At 42.3% G+C, this 21,586-nt stretch overlaps 1 protein-coding gene and 1 pseudogene across 7 annotated transcripts in view; both read left to right on the forward strand.

Annotated features, from left to right (window-relative positions):
- Positions 1–21,586, forward strand: part of LOC118218895 — a 108,576-nt gene that overhangs the window by 16,960 nt on the left and 70,030 nt on the right. For 5 of the 7 annotated variants that reach the window (XM_035401624.1, XM_035401627.1, XM_035401629.1 and 2 more), the window contains 7 exons: positions 1,116–1,253; positions 1,900–2,090; positions 2,780–2,931; positions 3,321–3,578; positions 4,621–4,774; positions 6,125–6,233; positions 7,172–7,298. The exons of the other annotated variants lie outside the window; for them this stretch is intronic. In XM_035401624.1, the coding sequence (XP_035257515.1) occupies positions 1,116–1,253; positions 1,900–2,090; positions 2,780–2,931; positions 3,321–3,578; positions 4,621–4,774; positions 6,125–6,233; positions 7,172–7,290 (1,121 nt within the window). In that variant the 3' untranslated portion in view covers positions 7,291–7,298. Of the gene's footprint in view, positions 1–1,115; positions 1,254–1,899; positions 2,091–2,779; positions 2,932–3,320; positions 3,579–4,620; positions 4,775–6,124; positions 6,234–7,171; positions 7,299–21,586 lie in introns of those variants that run through there. 7 annotated transcript variants of the gene reach the window in all.
- LOC118218912 overlaps positions 16,983–21,586 on the forward strand; it is a 96,996-nt pseudogene continuing 92,392 nt past the window's right edge.

Raw genomic sequence — 21,586 nt, forward strand, 5'->3', positions numbered from 1 at the left:
CTGTTTTTCTAGTGGGGTTTGACTTTCTGGGTAGCTACGCTGCGGCGGTGTTTCGTTTCTTTTAGTTTTCTGAGTCCACTGACAGAAGCTTCAGTGAGTGGAGGGAGCAATTATTTAGCTCTCTTTATTATTTGGTGTGTCCCCTGTCCCTTTCTATCGCTCGGCGGTTTTGTGGTTACCCCTCGGGGTTAACTTTTAGATCCCCTCGGTCCGCAATTGCGTCCCACCTTCCCCAACCGTGACATCGGGAGTATCGGGCTCCACTGAAACTGCACATTCTGTCAGTTGCTCTGACAACGCTCATACACGGCATCCAACGTTGTTTTCTCAGCCAAACCTAAAATCACACTCTTCACTAGTCCCTGTTGCGCCTCCCCTAACAGACACACCAATAAACCAATAATAACAAACGGTAGCGCCTTGGATTTATTTTCCTCCCCCTTTTTTATCTGACAACATAGTTGCATGGCTGACACCATGGAGGGGTTGGTCCCTAAAAAAAATTTGATGTCTGTGATATGGAACTGGTTTGGGTTTTCCAAAACCGACACGGCGCGAAACACCGTTATTTGCAAAGTTTTCAAAGAAAATGTTCGCACATCGGATGGCATCACGACGAACCCTTTTAATCACCTCAGGAGAAAGCACCCCAAAGAGCACGCGGAAAGCCAAACAATCAGGGGGTCTCACGTGAGTGCCTCAGGCACAGCCACGCACCTAGAGGCTAGCGGTAGCGGTACAAAGCCAAAACAAACAAGTGCAGAAATGCACTTGATTAAAATCTGGTACTTTGGCCCAAATAGTCTCTGTTATTCTTTTTCTTTTAGGTTTTGTTTCCTTGAAGGGCAATATTTTCTTAAATAGGGATATTAGTTTGATTGCACTGTTCATTAACTTGCAAAATAATGTTAAAAACCAACATGAAAAAGAATCGTGATCATATCGTGGATCGTGATCATTCCTGAAAAAAATTGTGATATGATATTTTTGCCATATCGCCCACCACTAAGCAGCAGTGTACTTGTGTACTTGTGTTCTCTGTGTGACTGAGTGGAGCAGCAGTATACTGCGTACTTGTGTACTCTGTGACTGACAGTATACTGTGTAACCCACAGACCCAGATGAGTGTGACTCCCCCGCCCTGAACAAGTGCAGCTCCAACTCCGTCTGCATCAACACCCTGGACTCATTCACCTGCGTGTGTGAGCCGGGGTACTACAGCCTGAGCCCCATCCTCAGCCCTGCCTGCCACGGTATACACGCACACACACACAAACACACACTCTCGCACACACGCGCGCGCACACAAACTCACACGCACACACACACGCACACGAACTCACACACGCGCACACACACACACAATCTCACACACATACACACACACAGACACACGCACGCAAACTCACACACACAAAAACTCACCCTAACTCTGTATGAGAGTATAATGGTGTGTGTGAGAGACTATAATGCTGCTCTTACACACACACACACATGCACACACACTCACACACATACACACACAAACTCACACACATACACACACCATTATACTCTCACACAGAGTATAATGGTGTGAGTGAGAGACTATAATGCTGCTCTTACACACACACACACAAACTCGCACACACTAACTTACACACTCACTCACACACACACACACACCATTATACTCTCACACAGAGTATAATGGTGTGTGTGAGAGACTATAATGCTGCTCTTACACACATGCACACACCCTATGTGGTTTGCTGCAGTTTGCTGTGTCTGTTTCTGTATTACTTGTAAAATGGCAACATTGGCATAGCCTAGCATTTCATGCACTTTTGTAAGTAATGAACCAAAGGCTAATCAAAACTATGTCTACATAATGCGACTAAAGAACATCATTCTTAACAGAGAAGGGGATGTTCACGCTATGCCTGAAGGACCATGTATCTGGGGGCATCTCCAAGCCTTTCCTTATCCACTACTTCGGCGGGAATGTGACTGTTGTCCTCAATGATGGTCGTTGCTCCATCAACGAGACGGACAAGTTTTATTATTACAGGATAACTGGCGCCCCCTCCCAGTGTGGAGGCCAAACGCTCGTGAGTACCGGCACCAGATCAAGGTCATGTACACAGCTGGTGCATTCTGGGAATGCACACCATCACAAAACTGATTCACTAAACCTGGCATAGCAAGCTGCAAGTGCTACTGCTTCTTCCTCCCTTCAGACAATGATAACACCCTTTACTCTAGCAGACCTCTCCATTCAGCACCTCTCACTACCTCTACCTGTCCCATCTCTCCATTCAGCACCCCTCACTACCTCTACCTGTCCCATCTCTCCATTCAGCACCCCTCACTACCTCTACCTGTCCCATCTCTCTATTTAGCACCCTCTCACTACCTCTACCTGTCCCATCTCTCCATTCAGCACCCCTCACTACCTCTACCTGTCCCATCTCTCTATTTAGCACCCTCTCACTACCTTTGCCTGTCCCAAGGTCCTCACTGAGTACTTTCCAGCTTAGCAGTGTGTAACACATCACACTGGGTATTACGAGTGTGTAATGCCTTGTGTGTGTAACACATCACACTGGGTATTATGAGTGTGTAATGCTTTGCGTGTGTAACACATCACACTGGGCATTATGAGTGTGTAATGCCTTGGGTGTGTAACACATCACACTGGGTATTATGAGTGTGTAATGCCTTGTGTGTGTAACACACCACACTGGGTATTATGAGTGTGTAATGCCTTGGGTGTGTAACACGCTTTCTGCTCATTTAGATTAACAGGACGCATGTGGAGTTGAGGAACGCGCTGACTGTGACGCTCAGCAGCGGGAGATCCATCACACGGAGGGACCTGAAGGTGCTGTGGACCTGTGCCTACCCGCTGCTCCAGACCAGCACAGCCCGCATGAAGCCTGGTCTGGACTGGTGAGAAACACACCCCTCTCTCATTCAGCCATCCAATCAGCATCCACGGCAGTAGCATGAAGGACATTAAGCCTCAAACTAGCATTTTCAGTAGTTATGCATGTACAACTGTTACAGAGCCTGGGCTCAATGAAAATACCTTAGTCTTTGTTAGCACTAAGGCTAATCTAATGGCATGTGCGGTTCTTTATTGGTGTGTCATAATCCAGCCTGTCTGTTTGTCTGTTATTCCATCACACATTGTTGGTCATACATTTCATGTGCTGGTACTGTGGTTTATTTTTTAGCACATTGCTATTTAAAAAAAACAAATGTGCTTTTCTAGGAAATCTAGTGGATGTGGACACGGATGATGTGTTTGCTGTGTGTTCTGCTCTGCTCCTCTGCAGGGTTACCTCTCACAGTGTGGTGCAGGTGAATTCGTCCCGCCTCCTGGAGATCAGCATGGCCTTGTACAGTGACTCATCTTACGCATACAACTACACTGGCCCTGTGGAGCTCCCTTCTGCAGAGCAGCTGTACATCCAGGTGACCCTGCACTGTGAAGACAGCCTGGCCTACAACATGAGCCTACAGCTGGAGTCCTGCTGGGCCACACAGACTGCAGACCCACAAGAGGAGAAGAAGGCTTTTTTCCTGAAGGGGGGGTGAGTTCTCTCATATTGAGGGCGGAGGAGGGGGGGTGTGGGGGTGGGGTTGAGTTCTGTGTTCCTGAAGGGGGTGGGGATTATTTATCTGTTCCTCAGGGTGGTGAGTTCTCTGCTCCTGAGGGGGTGGGGGGTTAGTCCTCTGCTCCTGAGGGGGGGGGTGAGGGGGTGTGTTCTCTCTCTTTTCCTTTACGTTTTGTCTGTGATTCGATTGTTGGGTTGATGCTGCCTCATTGTAATCATAATTCATTAATTTCCAGTGCCTCAAGCTCTGCTGACATGTACATGTGTAGTATTTGTCTCATTAACATGTACTTTTAAAACAGTGTATGAATAAGATTTTATTGTACATGTGTGATAACAGTAGATGCCTTATAAAAAGGCTTTATTTTGGAGGCCCAAGAGTGCATCAGTGGTAGGTTGCATTTGATGCCCAGGCTGCCAGTTGAATAGCCCTATTACAGATAACATTAGGATTGCACTCTTTATACCAAAAACATGAACCTGGATAATTTAATGGCTTTTGTTTTTTAAAAAATGTCATTTTTATTCTTCATATTATATTTTGGTAGCAATTTCTGGTTTTATTATTTCTCTTTCTGGCTTATTAGGGTGACGGTAGATGGCTTATTATCCAACTTGCTCGTTGGGAGCAATTAGGGGTTAGGTGTCCGGCTCAGGGACACTTCGACACACCCAGGGCGGGGGATGGAACCGGCAACCTCCGACTGCCAGACAAACGCTCTTACCTACTGAGCTATGTCACCCCATAAAAAACACTAAAAAATCTAAGTGTTAAGCAATCCTGTCCTGTTTGACCTAGAGGCTATTTGGGTCCGCACAGTATTCCATATTGAAGGTTTGGTAATTGTTCTTTGAAGCTATATTGTCATTAGAGTATGTGCGTTGTGCTCCTAATAAATTTCAATGAGTGTGATAGGGGATTTTGTTCAAAAAGGGGTGGAGGTAAATGACAGTAATACAGGACGCTTGGATGTGTGTGAAAGGCTTTAATTAGGCACACAGTCCATTATTCTTTCAGCTGCCCAAACGACAGAACCTTCCGCTGGTTCCTCCGGAGCAGTTCCCCTCAAAGGAAGAGGTTCTCCGTTCAGATGTTCACCATGTCTGACCACTCCCACATCTACCTTCACTGCCTGAGCAGAATATGCAGCCAAGATGAGATCTGCACAATGGTAACTCCCCACCACTGCAATCTGTACACAATGGTAACTCCTCACCACTGCAATCTGTACACAATGGTAACTCCCCACCACTGCAATCTGTACACAATGGTAACTCCTCACCACTGCAATCTGTACACAATGGTAACTCCCCACCACTGCAAACTGTACACAATGGTAACTCCTCACCACTGCAATCTGTACACAATGGTAACTCCCCACCACTGCAAACTGTACACAATGGTAACTCCCCACCACTGCAAACTGTACACAATGGTAACTCCTCACCACTGCAATCTGTACACAATGGTAACTCCCCACCACTGCAAACTGTACACAATGGTAACTCCCCACCACTGCAATCTGTACACAATGGTAACTCCTCACCACTGCAATCTGTACACAATGGTAACTCCCTGCTGCCACAAACTGCACCATGGTAAATTCCCGGGAAGCCATGCTGGGCTTTAAGTAAGAGGGACCCAGCCGCCTCATCCTCAGGCTGGGCTTTGAGTAAGAGGGACCCAGCCGCCTCATCCTCAGGCTGGGCTTTGAGTAAGAGGGACCCAGCCGCCTCATCCTCAGGCTGGGCTTTGAGTAAGAGGGACCCAGCCGCCTCATCCTCAGGCTGGGCTTTGAGTAAGAGGGCTGATAACGATGGGTGTGTTTGAGACAGGTCAGCCAGCAGCCTGGCCTGAGAGCTTCCTGTGTTCACTGCCAGGGATGTGACAGGCCTCATCTGAGCCCCAATCTGTCAGGACACACCCCTTTACTGACCATGCATGTGTTTACATTACACAATATTAATAAAACCTTGGGTTTGCACTTGTTGTTGCTTTGGATAAAAGCATCTGCCAAATAAATGTAATGTCATGTAACGTTACTATCATTGATAAACAGTCAATACATGAATGGATAGACCTCAATTTAAAAAGACCATATAATACATGTTCACACTAAAACCATCATCATTGCATAAGCCAACCGTGTTGAGTGTTCAATATGTGGTGACCAAATAACAGACATTTTTCAGTCATTCTTCTCAGATCAATATTTATTTTTATTATCTAGATATTTATATTGCTCACTGTTTTTCTGATGCACGCAATTCAGTCCTTTCACTTTATCTAGTTTTCTCAGTGAGTTCTCATAGGCTCTTTTCTGAAGAGTGGGAACAAACCCACTTCACACTAGTTCCTCCACTTCTACTTTCTGCGTGTTGCATAATTTATATATTAAATCTTCCGTTAGCACAAGGTTTACAGATCTTGAATGTTAGAGAATGTGGAGAATATTTCAGCAATCCTCCTACACATTTGTTCGCGTGCTGGTTAAACATTCCCCCTGTATGTATCTGTACAGAACTGCTCTCCCAGGCAAAACCAAAAGGTGAGAAGAGATCTACCGGACAAACTCACAGCTATTCTTTCAGCAGGACCCATCTCTGCAGCAAAGCGGAAACTGACAAACTGTGAGTTGAATGCTATTGACAAATGGGGTATACTGCTGTGTGTGTGTGTGTGTGTGTGTGTGTGTGTGTGTGTGAGAGAGAGAGAGTGAGTGTGTGTGTGTTTGTGAGAATGTATGTGTGTATGTTTTTGAGAATGTATGTGTGTGTAAGAGTGAGTGTTTGTGTGTGCACGTGTGTGTGAGAGAGAGTTTGTTTGTGTGCGTGAGTGTACGTGTGTGTGTGTGTCAGTGTGTGAGTTAATGCGTGATTGTGTGTTAATGATTGACTGTGAGCGTGTGAGTGTGTGAGTTTGAGTGACAGTGAGCATGTGTGTGTGTGCGTGCGTGAGTGTGTGAGTTAATGCATGATTGTGTGTTAATGATTGACTGTGAGCGTGTGAGTGAGTGAGGTAGTGAGTGAGTGCATACATGTGTGCATATTGTAGTTTATTATTTTTTTTTCCGTTACAAAAGTAGTGGTTCTTGTAAAAGCGGTAATATTTACAATTCACAATTTGGTTACTTGGAATATGTTTTCAACTAGTGTCACATGGCTAGTTACAGCTATGGTTCAATGTCACTGATGGACTGCATGCCTCAACTTGAATACAAAAAGAAAAGGGTTTGTTCTGTTTATTTAAAATAGAATAAGTAGTTAAGAGCTAGTTTGAATAGGTGGGCTTTCAGATATTTGCATTAAACAGCCAAATAATGAATGACTGAATGAATCATTGCATTTATATAGCACTTTTCCACAGGGGCGCGGCCAGGGATTTTCGGCCCCATTAAAATAAATCATTTTGGGCGGGGCGGGGCGGGGGGGGGGGGGGGCTGCTAGATTCTGTGTTGTGACTGATTGTTGTTTAGACTGTTCTAGACTGAATTAGAATGTGTGTTGTGATTGTAGTAGAGTGGATTAGAATGTGTTGTGTGATTGGTTGCTTTTCTCACTCCTTGCAGGGCCTGGAGCCCAGATCATGCTATCAGTGGCCGGAGGATTGATTGGCCTCTTTTTTCTAACAGCACTGGGTGTGCGTGCAGCACATGCTATAACACAGCTCAACCCCAGACATCAATAAAGTGTGTATACCTGCACTGTCCTCTCTGCTACTGTACAAACAGCACTGTGTCCTTATTCTCTCTGTGCTACTGTGTACAAACAGCTGTGTCCTTATTCTCCCTGTGTAACTCTGTACAGACAGCTCTGTGTCCTTATTCTCCCTGTGAAACTGTGCACAGACAGCTCTGTGTCCTTATTCTCCCTGTGTAACTGTGTACAGACAGCACTGAGTCATTATTCTCTCAGTGTAACTGTGTACAAACAGGCACTGTTTCAAACACTGCAATCTAGAGATAAGGAGGGCATCTGATTTTGGTGTCCTCCCCTCTAACTGACTCTCTGGTTGTGTTCCAACCTTTATACTCTGTAACTTTGGCAGTGCGCCACCATGACATAGCTGTTCAATGCGTGAAATTTTTTTGTCAAACTTGTCCGTGGTTTTACAGAAGATATTGTAGCCAGTTAAGTGAACGTGCAGATGGTACATCATAATGCAGTGTATACATTCGGTGAAAGCTGGGTAGATGTGGTGCAAAAGCAATTGTTGATAAGTAATAGACAAATATTAGTGAGCAAAAAAGCACAGTTCAGAAACTTGCTTCCAGTGGGGCTTGAACCAGGGACCCTGCGATACATAGACCATGACATTGACCACTCAGCCACAAAGGAACTAGCTGTTGAGACAGGAAATGTTTTAGAGTAAAAAGATATGTCTATTTTGCATGTGTATGTGAGATTTTGATTGGATCGTGTAGGTGAAGGATTGGCTGGTGTTGGTGAAATGTCCAATGGGGAGACATTTTGTTTGTAGGCTAGGCGGCAGGAAGAAGGAGAAAACGCAAAATCCCCTTAGTTTGGGGCTTTATTGTGTGGACGTGTGAAGTTGTTTATGAATTCTGTCTGTCGAAATGGGGTCAGAATGTACAGAAATTAATGCTTTTAAGGGCTGAGTGTCTATGGCTGTTGTGGTTATATTCTGTGGGGAACCCTGAAAAGTGCCAAACTCTCAGTGCTGTATAGGTATGTGGCATGCCGCCCCGCCAAGGCGTAACTTGGTGGGATGGCATACCTGCCATCCCAATGAAGAAAGAAAAATAAAAATGCAGCTAGCTATAGGTTATTTCTAGGACATTTTATTTTCTTACAGTGTGAGCAAGGTTATTTGATTAGCTATAAATGACAGAAAATGGCCAGAGTTCAATCCAGATAGCTAGTTACAAAGGATCATTCAGATAAATTAAAGGCATAAAAACTGCTGAATTAATATATTAAACTCATATAAAACAAGCTATTCATAATGCCAGAGAAAATACACTTAAAGGTTAAAAATATATTTACCTTGTTGCTCCTGATGTAAATTAAGAACAGTTCCTCAGATTAGATCGTCTACCGTAATTTAAACCGGTGAACGTTAGTTGTCTGCCTTGTTTGAAGCTGACTTAACTAAGGTAACACTGCAAAAATTAATATTTATTTACATTTGGTAACGTTACCATACTTATCCATAGCTTGTCGTAACTTTTTCCCAGTTATGATTCAGTTAAATTTGCGGTTATCTTTACCTACTGACGCAGGAAAATAAAACGGCGATTTACCTCATTCAATATTTGCGCGTCTCTCAGCCCGAGAGACTCGAGCAAGCGATTGGTCTTGGTAGACATACGCGCTCTGATTGGCTATCCCCTTCAATTCATTGGTAGATTCTTGGTAGCGAACAGGGATTTGATTGGATCTCACTACCAACAATTACTGAGACTCACGGCTTCCTCGGGGTGCCTTTAGAACTGACCTATTTTTGGCCGGACCGCAACAGCGGGGCCAGCCCTACAAACGCGAATGTCTGTGACTGACTGACTGACTGAGTGATAAAGTTACACCGTGCATGTCTGTGACGTCGGCCGGTTCGGTCCACTAGGTTTTAACCTGGTCTTGTTATACGGTCTATCGGTGGCACCCATTTGAGTTATGTGTAATCTAATTGAGCTCATTTTTTCTGGAAAATATACACTCAATTCAACTTTTTTCTTATGTTATTACTACTACTACTACTACTACTAGATTCTAGATTAAAAACGTACCTCTATGCTCAGGCTTACAATCAGTTGTAGTCTGGAGACAGGGTGCGAGAAGCCTGTAGTCATAGAGCTTTGTAGGTGGCAATCCTTTCCTTACTGTCACCTGTCAATCAGCTGTGACCCGACTTTACATGGGCTGGCTCTTGATAGGCGGGTATGGTTGTCTACCCCTCATGACTGCATGGGCTCTCCATCCCTGTCCTAGTAGATATGCAGCCATATTCTACTCCTGGCGGGGTCCCCCCCAATACATACCACTGCCACTTTACTCACTGTCTGCTATATTGCAAATTCCCTAATTGCCGTTTCCACCCTCTTCCCCACGCTGCCGGCGGGGCTCTTGCCCCAACCCTCGAGAGTGCTTTGAGAGTCGTCTGGTCTCCCCCACCTCTGCGGTCCTGCCCCTCCTTCGTCATTGCCTCCACCCTGCCCACATCTGCCGCCACCTGCTGTTCCCCATCACCGCCACCCGGCCCCACCCATCACCTGAGCCACATCACATATCATATCTTGTGCATAAACTGGCTGACATGCTGGTCACCAGTCGGCACCCTGAGCCGACCAGAGGAGGATGGGTTTCCCCCTTGAGCCTGGTTCCTTCCAAGGTTTCTCCCCATCTGCCACAAGGAGTTTTTCCTTGCCACTGTTGCCTTAGGCTTGCTCCTGTGGGGGTTTAGGCTACGGGTTTTCTGTAAAGTGTATTGTGACAACTGTTGTAAAATACGCTATACAAATAAAATTTGATTGAATTTGATTGATACTACTACTAATAATAATAATAGTAATAATCTTAAAAAATTTTTAATGACATTTAACGTGATATACATTTGATGGTAGGCCTACCATAATGTGAAGGCATTCAAAACTTGACCTTTTATAAAACCTATTAAAGAAACCACCACTAGATGGAGCCACATGCTCAATAGTCACTGAAGTCAGCATTCAGATTATGGCTAATGTTTCTCAGTTGACAGTTGCTTTTGCAATCAAATGTCTTCATCTGCATATGAATTGGTTCAAGTAGCTTAATAGCAATCTTATCTTACTGTAAAATATTGTCTAGCAGTTATGTAAAGTTATATATTTCTACTTTCAAAAATAAAACTGGAACTCACTCCGATATCAGAGAGCCATCAGGCACCAGCCACGCCTAATACCAGCTGATCTGGCTGCTCCAGCTGTCTGTGTCACACTGGGCTGCCTGTGTAGCATCCGTGCATATTGTATACTCCTGTGCTGCTACTACTGTGACATTTGCAATGTTTCTAACTTTCTATTGTCTGCGTCTGTGATGCCCTTTAACATAACACAGTGCTGCAAACCACATTTCTCTACAGGGACAATAAAGTCAAGTCAAGTTCAGTAGAGATGGCTTATAGGAAATCCACTGTATTTTCCATGTGCAAGTAATTTCTGTCACAAAGGTCACATAAGTATTTATCTATAACCTTCATATGTATAGGAAAAACTAGTTTTAAGTGCATCAAGTTAAGGCCATTTTAGAAAGTGCCATGCGATTTCTGAAAACATTTTAAGAACATTATACATACTCTCCACACTGGAAGACATCTTGTGCATGTAGAGGCATTGTTATGGGCTCTATTGTGGAGTTTCATGACTTTCCTCCAGGATCAGCATGTCTCACTCTGCAAGTCTGCTAGATGACTTGCTATATGTGAGAAGGAATCTGAATAAGATCATCTAGAAATTGTGTATATGAAAATAAGCTCCATATTATAATTGTGGGTGCTACAATGGTCATGTGCGGTCACTCTGCACAACAGAACTGAACAATGCCTTTAGCATCAGGTTTCTGGGGAGCTTATGATATTCCTGCCCGTAGGATAAAAAGTCAGATTATTAAAATATGAATAAAATCCAACCGGTTTATGAGTGAAAACCACATAGCACTGAGCGCCCCCGAAAGTACAGGAAGCATAGATAAACCCTTCAGACGTGGCCTTAAAACCATTTGAGCATAGATTTTGTACATGAGATGTGATGCACAAGTCAGCATGTGCCTGTTTACTCTGTACATTCAGATCAACCAGCCTGAGTCCATGTTCAGAGCAGGAACGCTGTATAATGTGTGTGTGCTTACACGCCGATATGAATCATCACTCCTAAGAGACAAGCAGGATGGCTGTAGGATGGTGTTAATTCTGCTCCTGTTGTCTGTCATCCACGTTAGCCAGGGGAAATCCTCGGGAAACCAGCTACGACGCCGGGAAACCCCCTTGAAACCGATGTCAAATCAGGGAGTCGCAGACAAGCAAATTCATTACAAACTACAAATTTATTCAGTCAATTACTCATTCAATTGTCTGGTCGGGACCACAGACCGGACATGTACAAATAATTTAAGAAACGGAACCCTATTTGTTTGCAGCGTCAGTGTGTGCACTGAGTCGAGGAAGGGTTACTACTCTACAGGATTCCAAAGAAAAACTGCCACGTTATGGGGTAATAATGGGGGGAAACAATATTTAACAACGTTATCACTGTCTTTGTCGCCTCCAATCATGAAATTCAACCACCTAAGCTACTGCTGTAAGCAACCCAAACTCCAACTAACAGTTCTAGTATACAGTTTAACTTGTAGGCTACAGTTGCGGCCAAAAGTTTACATGCACCTCGGCTAAAGACATTCAAACTCAATTTTTCACAACTCCACACATTTCATGTTACCATGCATCTCCTGTGTTATGTCAATTAGGGTATCTACTTTATTTCCATAAGAGGTAATTTCAAAATAATAGCTAAGAGACATTTATTTCAGCTTGTATGTACTATATCAGATTTTCAGTGGGTCAAAAGTTTACATACACTTTGTTAGTATTTAGTGGCATTGCCTTTTAATTGCTTAACTTGAATCAAACACTTGGGGTAAGCTTCCACAGGCTTCTCACAATACTTTGCCAGAATCTTTGCTCATTCCTCCTGCCAGAACTGGTGTAACTCAGTCAGGTTTGTGGGCCTCCTTGCTCGGACACGCTTTTTCAGTGCATTCCACAAATTTTCTATGGGATTCAGATCAGGGCTTTGTGATGGCCACTCCAATACTTTCACTTTGTTGTCTTTAAGCCATTTTGTTACAACTTTGGAGGTATGCTTAGTATCATTGTCCTGCTGGAAGACCAAGTTCTGACCAAGTTTTAACTTTCTAGCTGATGTCTTGAGGTCTTGCTTCAGTATTTCTAGTTCATTCTGGATTTTTTATGCCGACCTTGGAGTAGGGGCTTCTTCCTTGTACAGCAGCCTTTCAGGCCATGGCAATGTAGGATTCTCTTTATGGTGGATGTAGATACTTTGGTACCTGATGCTGCCAACTCCTTCACCAGTTCCTTTGTTGTTGTCTTGGGGTTCAGTTGAACCTTTCTGACCATAGTTTGTTTAGCCCTGGGAGTTAATTTGAACTCTGCAGTGTCTGTGGTCCCAAGGTTTTTATATTTGTATACAATTGTTTGTACAGATGTTTGTGTTACCTTCAGTTGTTTGGAAATTGCTCCTAAGGAGGAACCAGGCTTGTGGAGGTCCACAATTTTTTGGCAGAGTTGCTTGGATTTTCCCATCGTATCATGGGAAAAAAGGCAGTGGCTCTAAAAGTAGGCCCTTAAATACAGCCACATGTGCCAATTAACTCCCAGTTAACTCCTAATTATGACAAAAGTTACGGTAAAAAGTAATTGCATCAATTTCTGGAATCTTCCAGACTGTTTAAAGACACACTAAACTAGGTGTATGTAAACTTTTGACCCACTGGAATTCTGATATAGTGAATTAAAGCTGAAATAAATGTCTCTAATCGATTGTTTTAAAATTACCTCTGATGTGAACAAAGCAGATGCCTTAATTAACTTGCCAAACTAAATGTATGGCAACATGAAATGTGCAGAGTTATGAGTTAGCCTAGGTGCATGTAAGCTTTTGGCCTCAACTGTATGTATGTGTACACATGTCTCTCTCCAGATTTTACTATGGTACATACATTTATATGCATTATTATTATTATTATCAGTTACTCATAGAAAACACAGTACATAATGAAATATCTCAACAAAAACACGTTTTCATTGTACAAAAATGCCAAGATACTCACCCATAAAAAGCACTGTCTATAAGCCTATAATTATAACTTGCAAAATCTAGACCTTTAAAAGTATTGGCATCAATACTTTTGATATAAAAAAGGGGTGGGGCGGTGAATAAATAGATACATATAATAATGGAAAATATTTTGTCCTATTAAAACATTTTTTAATCTTACAAAACTATCCAGACATATGTTTGCCCAATTAATGTACTGTATGTATGTGGGTTGCATAAAGTTTAGCACAATAGTACCATTTATTTTACAATGTAAAAATCATATTTGTGAATAATAATAATAATAATTTCATTCCAAACAGCATCCAAAGCACTGGATTCAGACAATTGTTCAAACATAGTGTCGCCATTTTCACAATTTCAGGTGTAACAACTGCATAGCTCAATTTCCGTGATTGGCGTTTCACTTTCATGTGACACATAAACTTTGAATGACAACGTTCTCAACATAGAATGAGACCATCTAACAGCTCATGATATTAGCTCTCCATCAACACCAAACATGACTTTACTGCATATTAGATTGGCTATATAGTTTAGACAAAGTCCGTGAAACAAAGTTCTGGTCCCAAAAACATTTAAATGTGCCAGGAATCTGCTAAGATAACAAGAACCTGTTGGAAGGAGACCTCGCCAATTTAAGGTGGAGCGGAATTTTCGAGTCGGGAGCTGCGAATCGGGAGCCAACTTCAGCGTCGTAATCACTGACGATCAAATGCCATTTTCAAATAAATTTTGTAAATTAACAGATTACACAAATACCACAACTTTTGTTTTCGCGCATAATTTATGCACCGACATAGCCTACTATTCACCTCCAGGACCGACAACAAAAACAGATATGCCGTCTCAGAAACGTCAAAACCATCCTGATACGTCTACGCCTTTGGATCATGCTTTTGATTGGATAATATACGTGACTCACCGAATCATTGACCAATAGAAACATGCTTTTGATCCGTCCATTTTGCTTTTGACACGTCCCGTCTCCAGATACTCCCGACTCGAGAAAGAGACTGGGTCAGATCTCACATTTCAGCCCTGAAATGGAAATAAAATAAAATGTCTTGTGGCGCATTTTGAATAAAATGAAGTGGAACTGGTAAGAGCAGGTATCCTGGAAAGTCAACTCTCGTTAGTTTTTTTTATATTTTATTTAAATACTTCACAAACAAACACATATGAGTATAGAAAGGGCAAATAACCTTAAAAATTGACAACAACAAAAAAGGAGAGAGAAAAGAAACAGTTGATTTGGGAAGGCACAAGAAAATGTACAAACAAAATACCAAAAATTACACAAACTTATAAACAAAAGCACGTACTTGTTATTTCTTATTATTTTGTAATAAGAAATAATAAAAATTACTTACCTCACAAATTAGCATGTTACATAGGGCCATCACATGGGTCAGTGACTGGCAGGGAGACTGGTGGAGCGTTAAATAATTAATTAATTAATTAATTAATTAATTAATTAAATTTAATTTGCTGTCTGTAGTAGGCTATTTGTCTTGAGATGGTTTGTTATAATCAAAAAGGCTTATTTCTGTGTTCAGCCTACATATATTGGAGAACTCTAAGTCCCAACATCAATATAATTCACAAGTTGTTGAATAGGCCTGATATATGTACAGTGAGCACCATAATTCATTGGACAGTGACACATTTTTTGTTATTTTGGTTTGAAAGGATACAATGAGGTTGAAGTGCAGACTGTCAGCTTTAATTTGAGGCTATTTTCATACATATGGGATGAACCGTTTAGAAATTATAGAACCTTTTGCACATAGTCCCCCCCCCATTTTCGGGCATTAAAAAATATTGGACAGTTTAGCATAATGTAGAATAAAGTAATAATTTTTAATATTTGGTCGCACATCCTTTGCATGCATGACTGCTTGAAGTCTGCAATGCACAGACATCACCAGACGATGGGTATTTTCCCTGGTGATGCTCTGCCAGGCCTGTACTGCAGCCATCTTCAGTTCCTGTTTGTTTCGGGGACTCTTTGCCTTCAGTCTCCTCTTCAGCATGTAAAATGCATGTTCAATTGGATTCAGATCCGGTGATTGACTTGGCCAGTCAAGGATTTTCCACTTTTTGGCTGTCAAAAACCCATTCATTGCTCTAGCAGTATGTTTCGGTCATTGTCTTGCTGCATGATGAAGTGCCGTCCAATGAGTTTGGAGGCATTTGGTTTGATCTGAGCAGGTAAAATATTTCTGTAGACTTCAGAATTCATTGTTCTACTTCTGTCTGCAGTCACATCATCGATGAAGACAGGTGAGCCCATTCCACTGGCAGCCATACAGGCCGAAGCCATAACACCCCCTCCACCATGTTTCACAGATGAGGTGGCATGCTTTGGATCATGGGCATTTCCTTTTTTTCTCCACACTTTCCTCTTTCCATCACTCTGGTACATGTTAATCTTTGTCTCATCTGTCCACAAGACTTTGTTCCAGAACTCTTGGGGCTTTTTTAGGTGCTTTTTAGCAAACTGTAATCTCGCCTTTCTGTTCTTCAGGCTTATCAGTGGTTTGCATCTAGTAGTGTACCCTCTGTAGTCCTGCTGGTGTAGTCTTCTACATATGGTAGACTTTGACATATCTACACCTGCATCAAGGAGAGTGTTTTTGATCTGTTGGGCTGTTGTCTGGGGGGTTTTCTTCACCATAGAGAGTATTCTCCGGTCATCCACTACAGTGGTCTTCCGCAGTCTACCGGGTCTTTTGACATAATTGAATTCACCAGTTGTTTTTTTTCTTGTTAATGATAAACCAAACTGTTGACTTGGGCATGCCCAGGGTTTTTGCAATGTTCCTGATTGATTAATTTTCATTTCTGAGCCTTATGACGGCCGGCTTATTTTGCATCGACACTGCTGTCTTCCTCATGTTGTCACACCCCAACAACAATCTCCAAAGGCAATTGCAAAGACTAGAATCAAGACTAGACATCAACAGCTCTCTTCTGCATTCACTAACGACACAAATTAATGCACCAGCCTAACGAAACACATCTGTGAAGCCAATTCAACAAATACTTGTAGTACCTTAAAATGGGGGGACCATGTACAAAAGGTTCTGTCATTTCTAAACGGTTCATTCGATATGGATGAAAATGCCACTGACACTCTGCACTTCAACCTCATTGTCATTGTATACTTTCAAACCCAAAGTGCTAGAGTACAGAACCAAAATAACAAAAAATGTGTCACTGTCCAATGAATTATGGTGCTCACTGTATGTGCTAAAATTTGGCAAAGATCTACATGGATGAAACATGTTTATTCTGCATAACTTATTAAATACCGTGACTGACGCAGCTAATAAATTATACCTGCAGATTCCCATTCCTCCCCGCAGCCCTTTATCTTCAGCTTCTCTTACCTCAGTTCCACTCCACAACAGATGACTCCACCCATCGAACATTCAGTTGAGCAGGTAAACAGGTAAGTAAGGAAAGGTCCAAAACAGAAACGGAAGCTTAACGGCCATTTTAAAAACGGAGGAGAAAGGAAAGAAGGAATAAAATGAAATGTAAAAAACGGAGTAAACAGTCTGTTGTGGAGTGGAACTGAGGTAAGAGAAGCTGAAGGTAAAGGGCTGCGGGGAGGAATGGGAATCTGCAGGTATAATCGCATTAACCCGCGTAATTCAGAAAAACGGATAACTGGCAATAAAATGGCGAGTTTAATGCGTAGTCTAACAAGCTAAGAGCTCATACGGAATCCAAACATACCTTTTAAGAAGTAATTTAAAAATAACCTTTAAAAGAAAGTTTACTTCAGTTTTTTGATATTCCATGACCACTTCTAATACGTGAGGAGGTAGCCTAGTGAGACGGACGTCACAGGACTTGTCGCTTGTTGTTGACATTTTTACACTTACTGCACTATAAACCCTGATTTTGTTTTAAATTAAACAATTAAGTTGTTACTTTTTTCATGTTTTAGAGAAATCATTCCCATTAGCCTACTAAAATTAAGTGGTTTGCAATACTGAGGAAAAATATACAGTGCATGTTAGGCAGAGATTACTCTAGGCCTATATGATATCATTTTACTCATAGTCGGACACCCTCCAGAACCCGGACACGCTTCTTTGCGGCGTTGGTCCCGTCCTTTTTATTGAAAATTTCGAAAAGATGTGGGGGTTGGAAGTAGCCTAGGTGTCCGGTATTTAGGGTAATTTAACTACCTTTGTGTGAAATTCCATGTCCTTCCAAACATATATGGACATATTACGACGACTTTAATAAACATTACCCTGTTCGAGTGAATAAAATGGGGCAATTCGGCACTGGATGACGATCTCAGCTACAGTTTACTGTCTACTCTCGCAGGCTTTGACTGGGGGTGTCCGTCTGTCTTTAGACTAGGCTAACCGACGATGGTTACATTACATTACATTCATTTGGCAGACGCTTTTATCCAAAGCGACGTACAAGAAGTGCATTTTCATGATCGTAGACAACTGCTGAACACGGGTTCAGTAAGGTACAATTACTTATTTTGTACAGCTATTTCTAGCTGAGAACAATGAACACTATCCTGGTCTAACATCTGCAAAGCCAAACTAGGCAGAAGATTAAGCTAGAGTATTAGGACAAATACAATTTACCAAGAAATGCAGGGATGGGGCAACATGTAACAAGTGACAAGGAAAAAAGGGTTTTTTTTTTTTTTTTTTTTTTTTTTTTTTTTAATATGTATATATATACACAGCATGGTGGTGGTTATTCTAGGTATAGTCTGAAGAGATGAGTCTTCAGGCCACGGCGGAAGATGGATAGTGAGGGGGAGGTTCGGAGAGGGACGGGGAGTTCGTTCCACCACTGGGGAGCTAGGGTGGAGAAGCTCTGTGATCCCTTTGGGCGGGTGGGAGGGGTTACAAGACGCCCTGCTGCTGCAGAGCGGAGTGGTCGAGCAGGCACATAGAATTGAGTCATGTCCTGCAAGTAGATGGGGGCTGTCCTGTTGGCGGCAGTGTAGGCAAGGGTCAGGGCTTTGAATCGGATCCTGGCAGCGACCGGTAGCCAGTGAAGCGATCGCAGCAGAGGAGTGACGTGGGAGAATTTGGGGAGGTTGTAGATGAGCCGGGCAGCGGCATTCTGAATCATCTGTAGTGGCTGTAGTGGCTGTAGATGGTCTTCTAGTTTTCCCACTAGGAAACAAATAAGGTTCGCTGACCTTACAATTCCTATATGTATGTGTTTGTGACAAACCTGTCTGTTGTTGTCTGTTGTCAGTTGCTGTGTTTCAAGCTGCTTATATATCGGGTGAACGGACAAGGAAGAACGCAGGCACCTATTACGCGAAAAAGCGTCCACCTACAGGTAAGCGGATATAAAGGCTGCGTCCGAATAGGCCTCAGAAGTCTGACGTAACGCAGAGCAAAAACCTTATATGTGCCAAGTGACTTGAAAGAACGGAGGAAATATTGGGTAGCATTGCTTTGGAATGCATCTTATTTAATTTCGGTGAGGCAAGATAGCCTATATTGTTTGTAGTACCGTAACTTGGCGTCATTTTGATATCAATACTTCTGAGTAACTTGGCATTTTTGTACGTTGAAAACGTGTTTTTTTATGAGATATAATTTCTTTTTGCAAAGCGTTTTATTATGAGAGTGAGAAATGCGAAGTGATCCTGTAAGAAACGGTTGTGGATTATGGCTGTCCTTGTGTGAATTTGTACAGTCCGATGAGCGTGTACTGTTGAGCAGTTTCGGTTTGCTATATATGTAAAACAGTTGCTGTGACAAAGAAACGCAGGTGAAATATGGCATATATGTACTCACGGATTTGACGGCCATTCAACAATCCTTGATTGAGAAAAGAATCAGCAAGCACGTAGAATTAGAGCTTCCTAGGTCGCAACTTGTGTACCCTGCTGTCCTGCTCCGTTGTCTGTTATTTCGCGGAGATGCACTTTTAGTGTTTGTGTAAGGTTTATAAGGCAGTTTGATAGGCTTAGGCTATCTGCAGGTGGGAATCCTGTTCGCTGTTTTGCTAAGCTAGAACCGGAAAACTTGATAGTGGAGAATAGGAGCAGACGCATATGTCCCAGCAGAATAAAAAAGTGACCATGAGCGTGCTTATTTTCCTCACGGGATGGTATATATAACAGTCGGTATAAGGCAGTAGCTGTCAAAGTGGAGTGTTACGTGACGTGTGAAACTTACTGCACTAATGTGCTGTTTTTTTCATTTTCAGTACTAGTAGTTATATTTATGAGTGAGTCATGGTTTTAAATGTAATGTTTTAATGGGGAGTTGCAGAACGTACATACGTAGTAATTGTTTGTATGTGGTTAGATAGAGAACAGGGCGAGGTAACATGAATGTAGAAACGTGGCGTTTGCTGATAAGAAGGTATTGTACGGTAGCCAAGTGAAGAAATATAGTTAGTAGAAATGGCACAGTGGTGAACTGGTGTAACTTTGTAATAAAAGGAATACATTTGCCGTCATGAAATGCATATGAGTGGGCGTGAGTGAGTTTTGGTAAAGAAAATATAAAAGCGTAAGAAAACGTTCGTGTAAAAGAGGACATTATCTGCCTGAGGGCGAGGCGGGATTCAATCCTTCATCAACCGGAGGTTTACCAGTCTGTGACTTTGTTAGTGCAGCACCATGACATAGCTATGCAATGCGCGAAATATCATTAGCAAACCTGTCCGTGGTTTTAAAGAAGAACACAGGCCAGTAAGCACAGAAGAGCTCCCGTTGAATCCATATGGCTTTCCAATAGTGTAGCCGGTTAATAACTGAACGTGCAGACAGTACGTCATAATGCAGTGTATACGTTCGGTGAACGGCGGGTAGATATGGTGCAAAAGCAATAATTGATAAGTAGTAGACAATAATTAGTGAGGGTCGAAGCAGGTTAAAGAAACATGTTCCTAGCTGGGCTTGAACCTATGACCGCGTGTTCCCAAGACTGTAACCTTACCCTCTAGGCCACATGCAGATTAACTGTTCAATTTGGAAATGTTTCAGAATAAAAAGGTATGGGTATTTTGCGTGTGTATGCGAGTTTTTGATTGGGTCTGGCTGGTGTCGGTAAAATGTCCAATGGGGAAAATAAGAATGAGAAGAAGAAGAAGAAGGAGAAAACGCAAAATCTGTCATAATGTACAGAATTTAATGTTTTTAAGGGCTGAGTGTCTGTGGCTGTTGTGGTTATTTCTGTGGGGAACCCTGAAAAGTGGCAAACTCTGTGCTGTATAGGTATGGGGCATGCCCCCGCCAAGGCATAACTTGGTGGGATGGCATACCTGCCACCCCAATGTTCCGAAGATTGATGGACTACTAAAAGCCCATCTTAGATACTTCGCCCCGTGCATTCTTACAGTGATGTTTCATGCAGGCTAAATAAACGTGGACAACCCGGTGAAAAATATTACTTCATTACCAGGGTTCGAATAAAAATTAAAAAAGGAATAGGCTACCAGTCACAAAAATGAAACGAAATGGTTGTCACATTGAGAATGGTTGCTCACGCTCACCCTCCTGTCCACTCATATTTATCGACATGAATCCCAATTAGTATGATTGTATGAAAATAATTCATTAAATTTAATGCAAGATAGGCATACCATGTTAGGCCTACAAATTTACTACTGTACATATCATCATTCATAAGTTTCAAACATGTGGAATTAAAAACATAATCTAGCTAAAAACGTTTCATTTCCCTTTTTCTTGAAAGACAGACTTCTGTGTTATGGTTAATATGCTGATTGTGATCTGATTATAAGCCTATGCATATAATAGCTTAAGAACCACCGCACAACTCAGTCATGTTGATCGTTTGTTTTTGTGAACTGTCGAATTGTGCTTCGCTTTAAATGTTGCTGCCGTAAGGAATTGAGGGACGGCATTATCTCCTTTCCTTTCGTAAAGGACGGTCCAGTGTGCCCTATGCTAAAGGAGATAAGATAGGAAGCATTGAAGCACCTTTCCTTAGCATTTAGAGAATTTGAACAGCTCTTATCATGGCTGCCACTTAGATACTTCCGGGAATATTTCACTCAGTTAGGAACCTTCCTAAGCAAAAAAGACTATTTGGACGCAACCCATGTCTTTTTTGCTTAGGAAGGTTCCTAACTGAGTTCCTAGCTCCT

This window comes from Anguilla anguilla, chromosome 19, assembly GCF_013347855.1.
Source record: "Anguilla anguilla isolate fAngAng1 chromosome 19, fAngAng1.pri, whole genome shotgun sequence".
Lineage (NCBI taxonomy): Eukaryota > Metazoa > Chordata > Actinopteri > Anguilliformes > Anguillidae > Anguilla > Anguilla anguilla.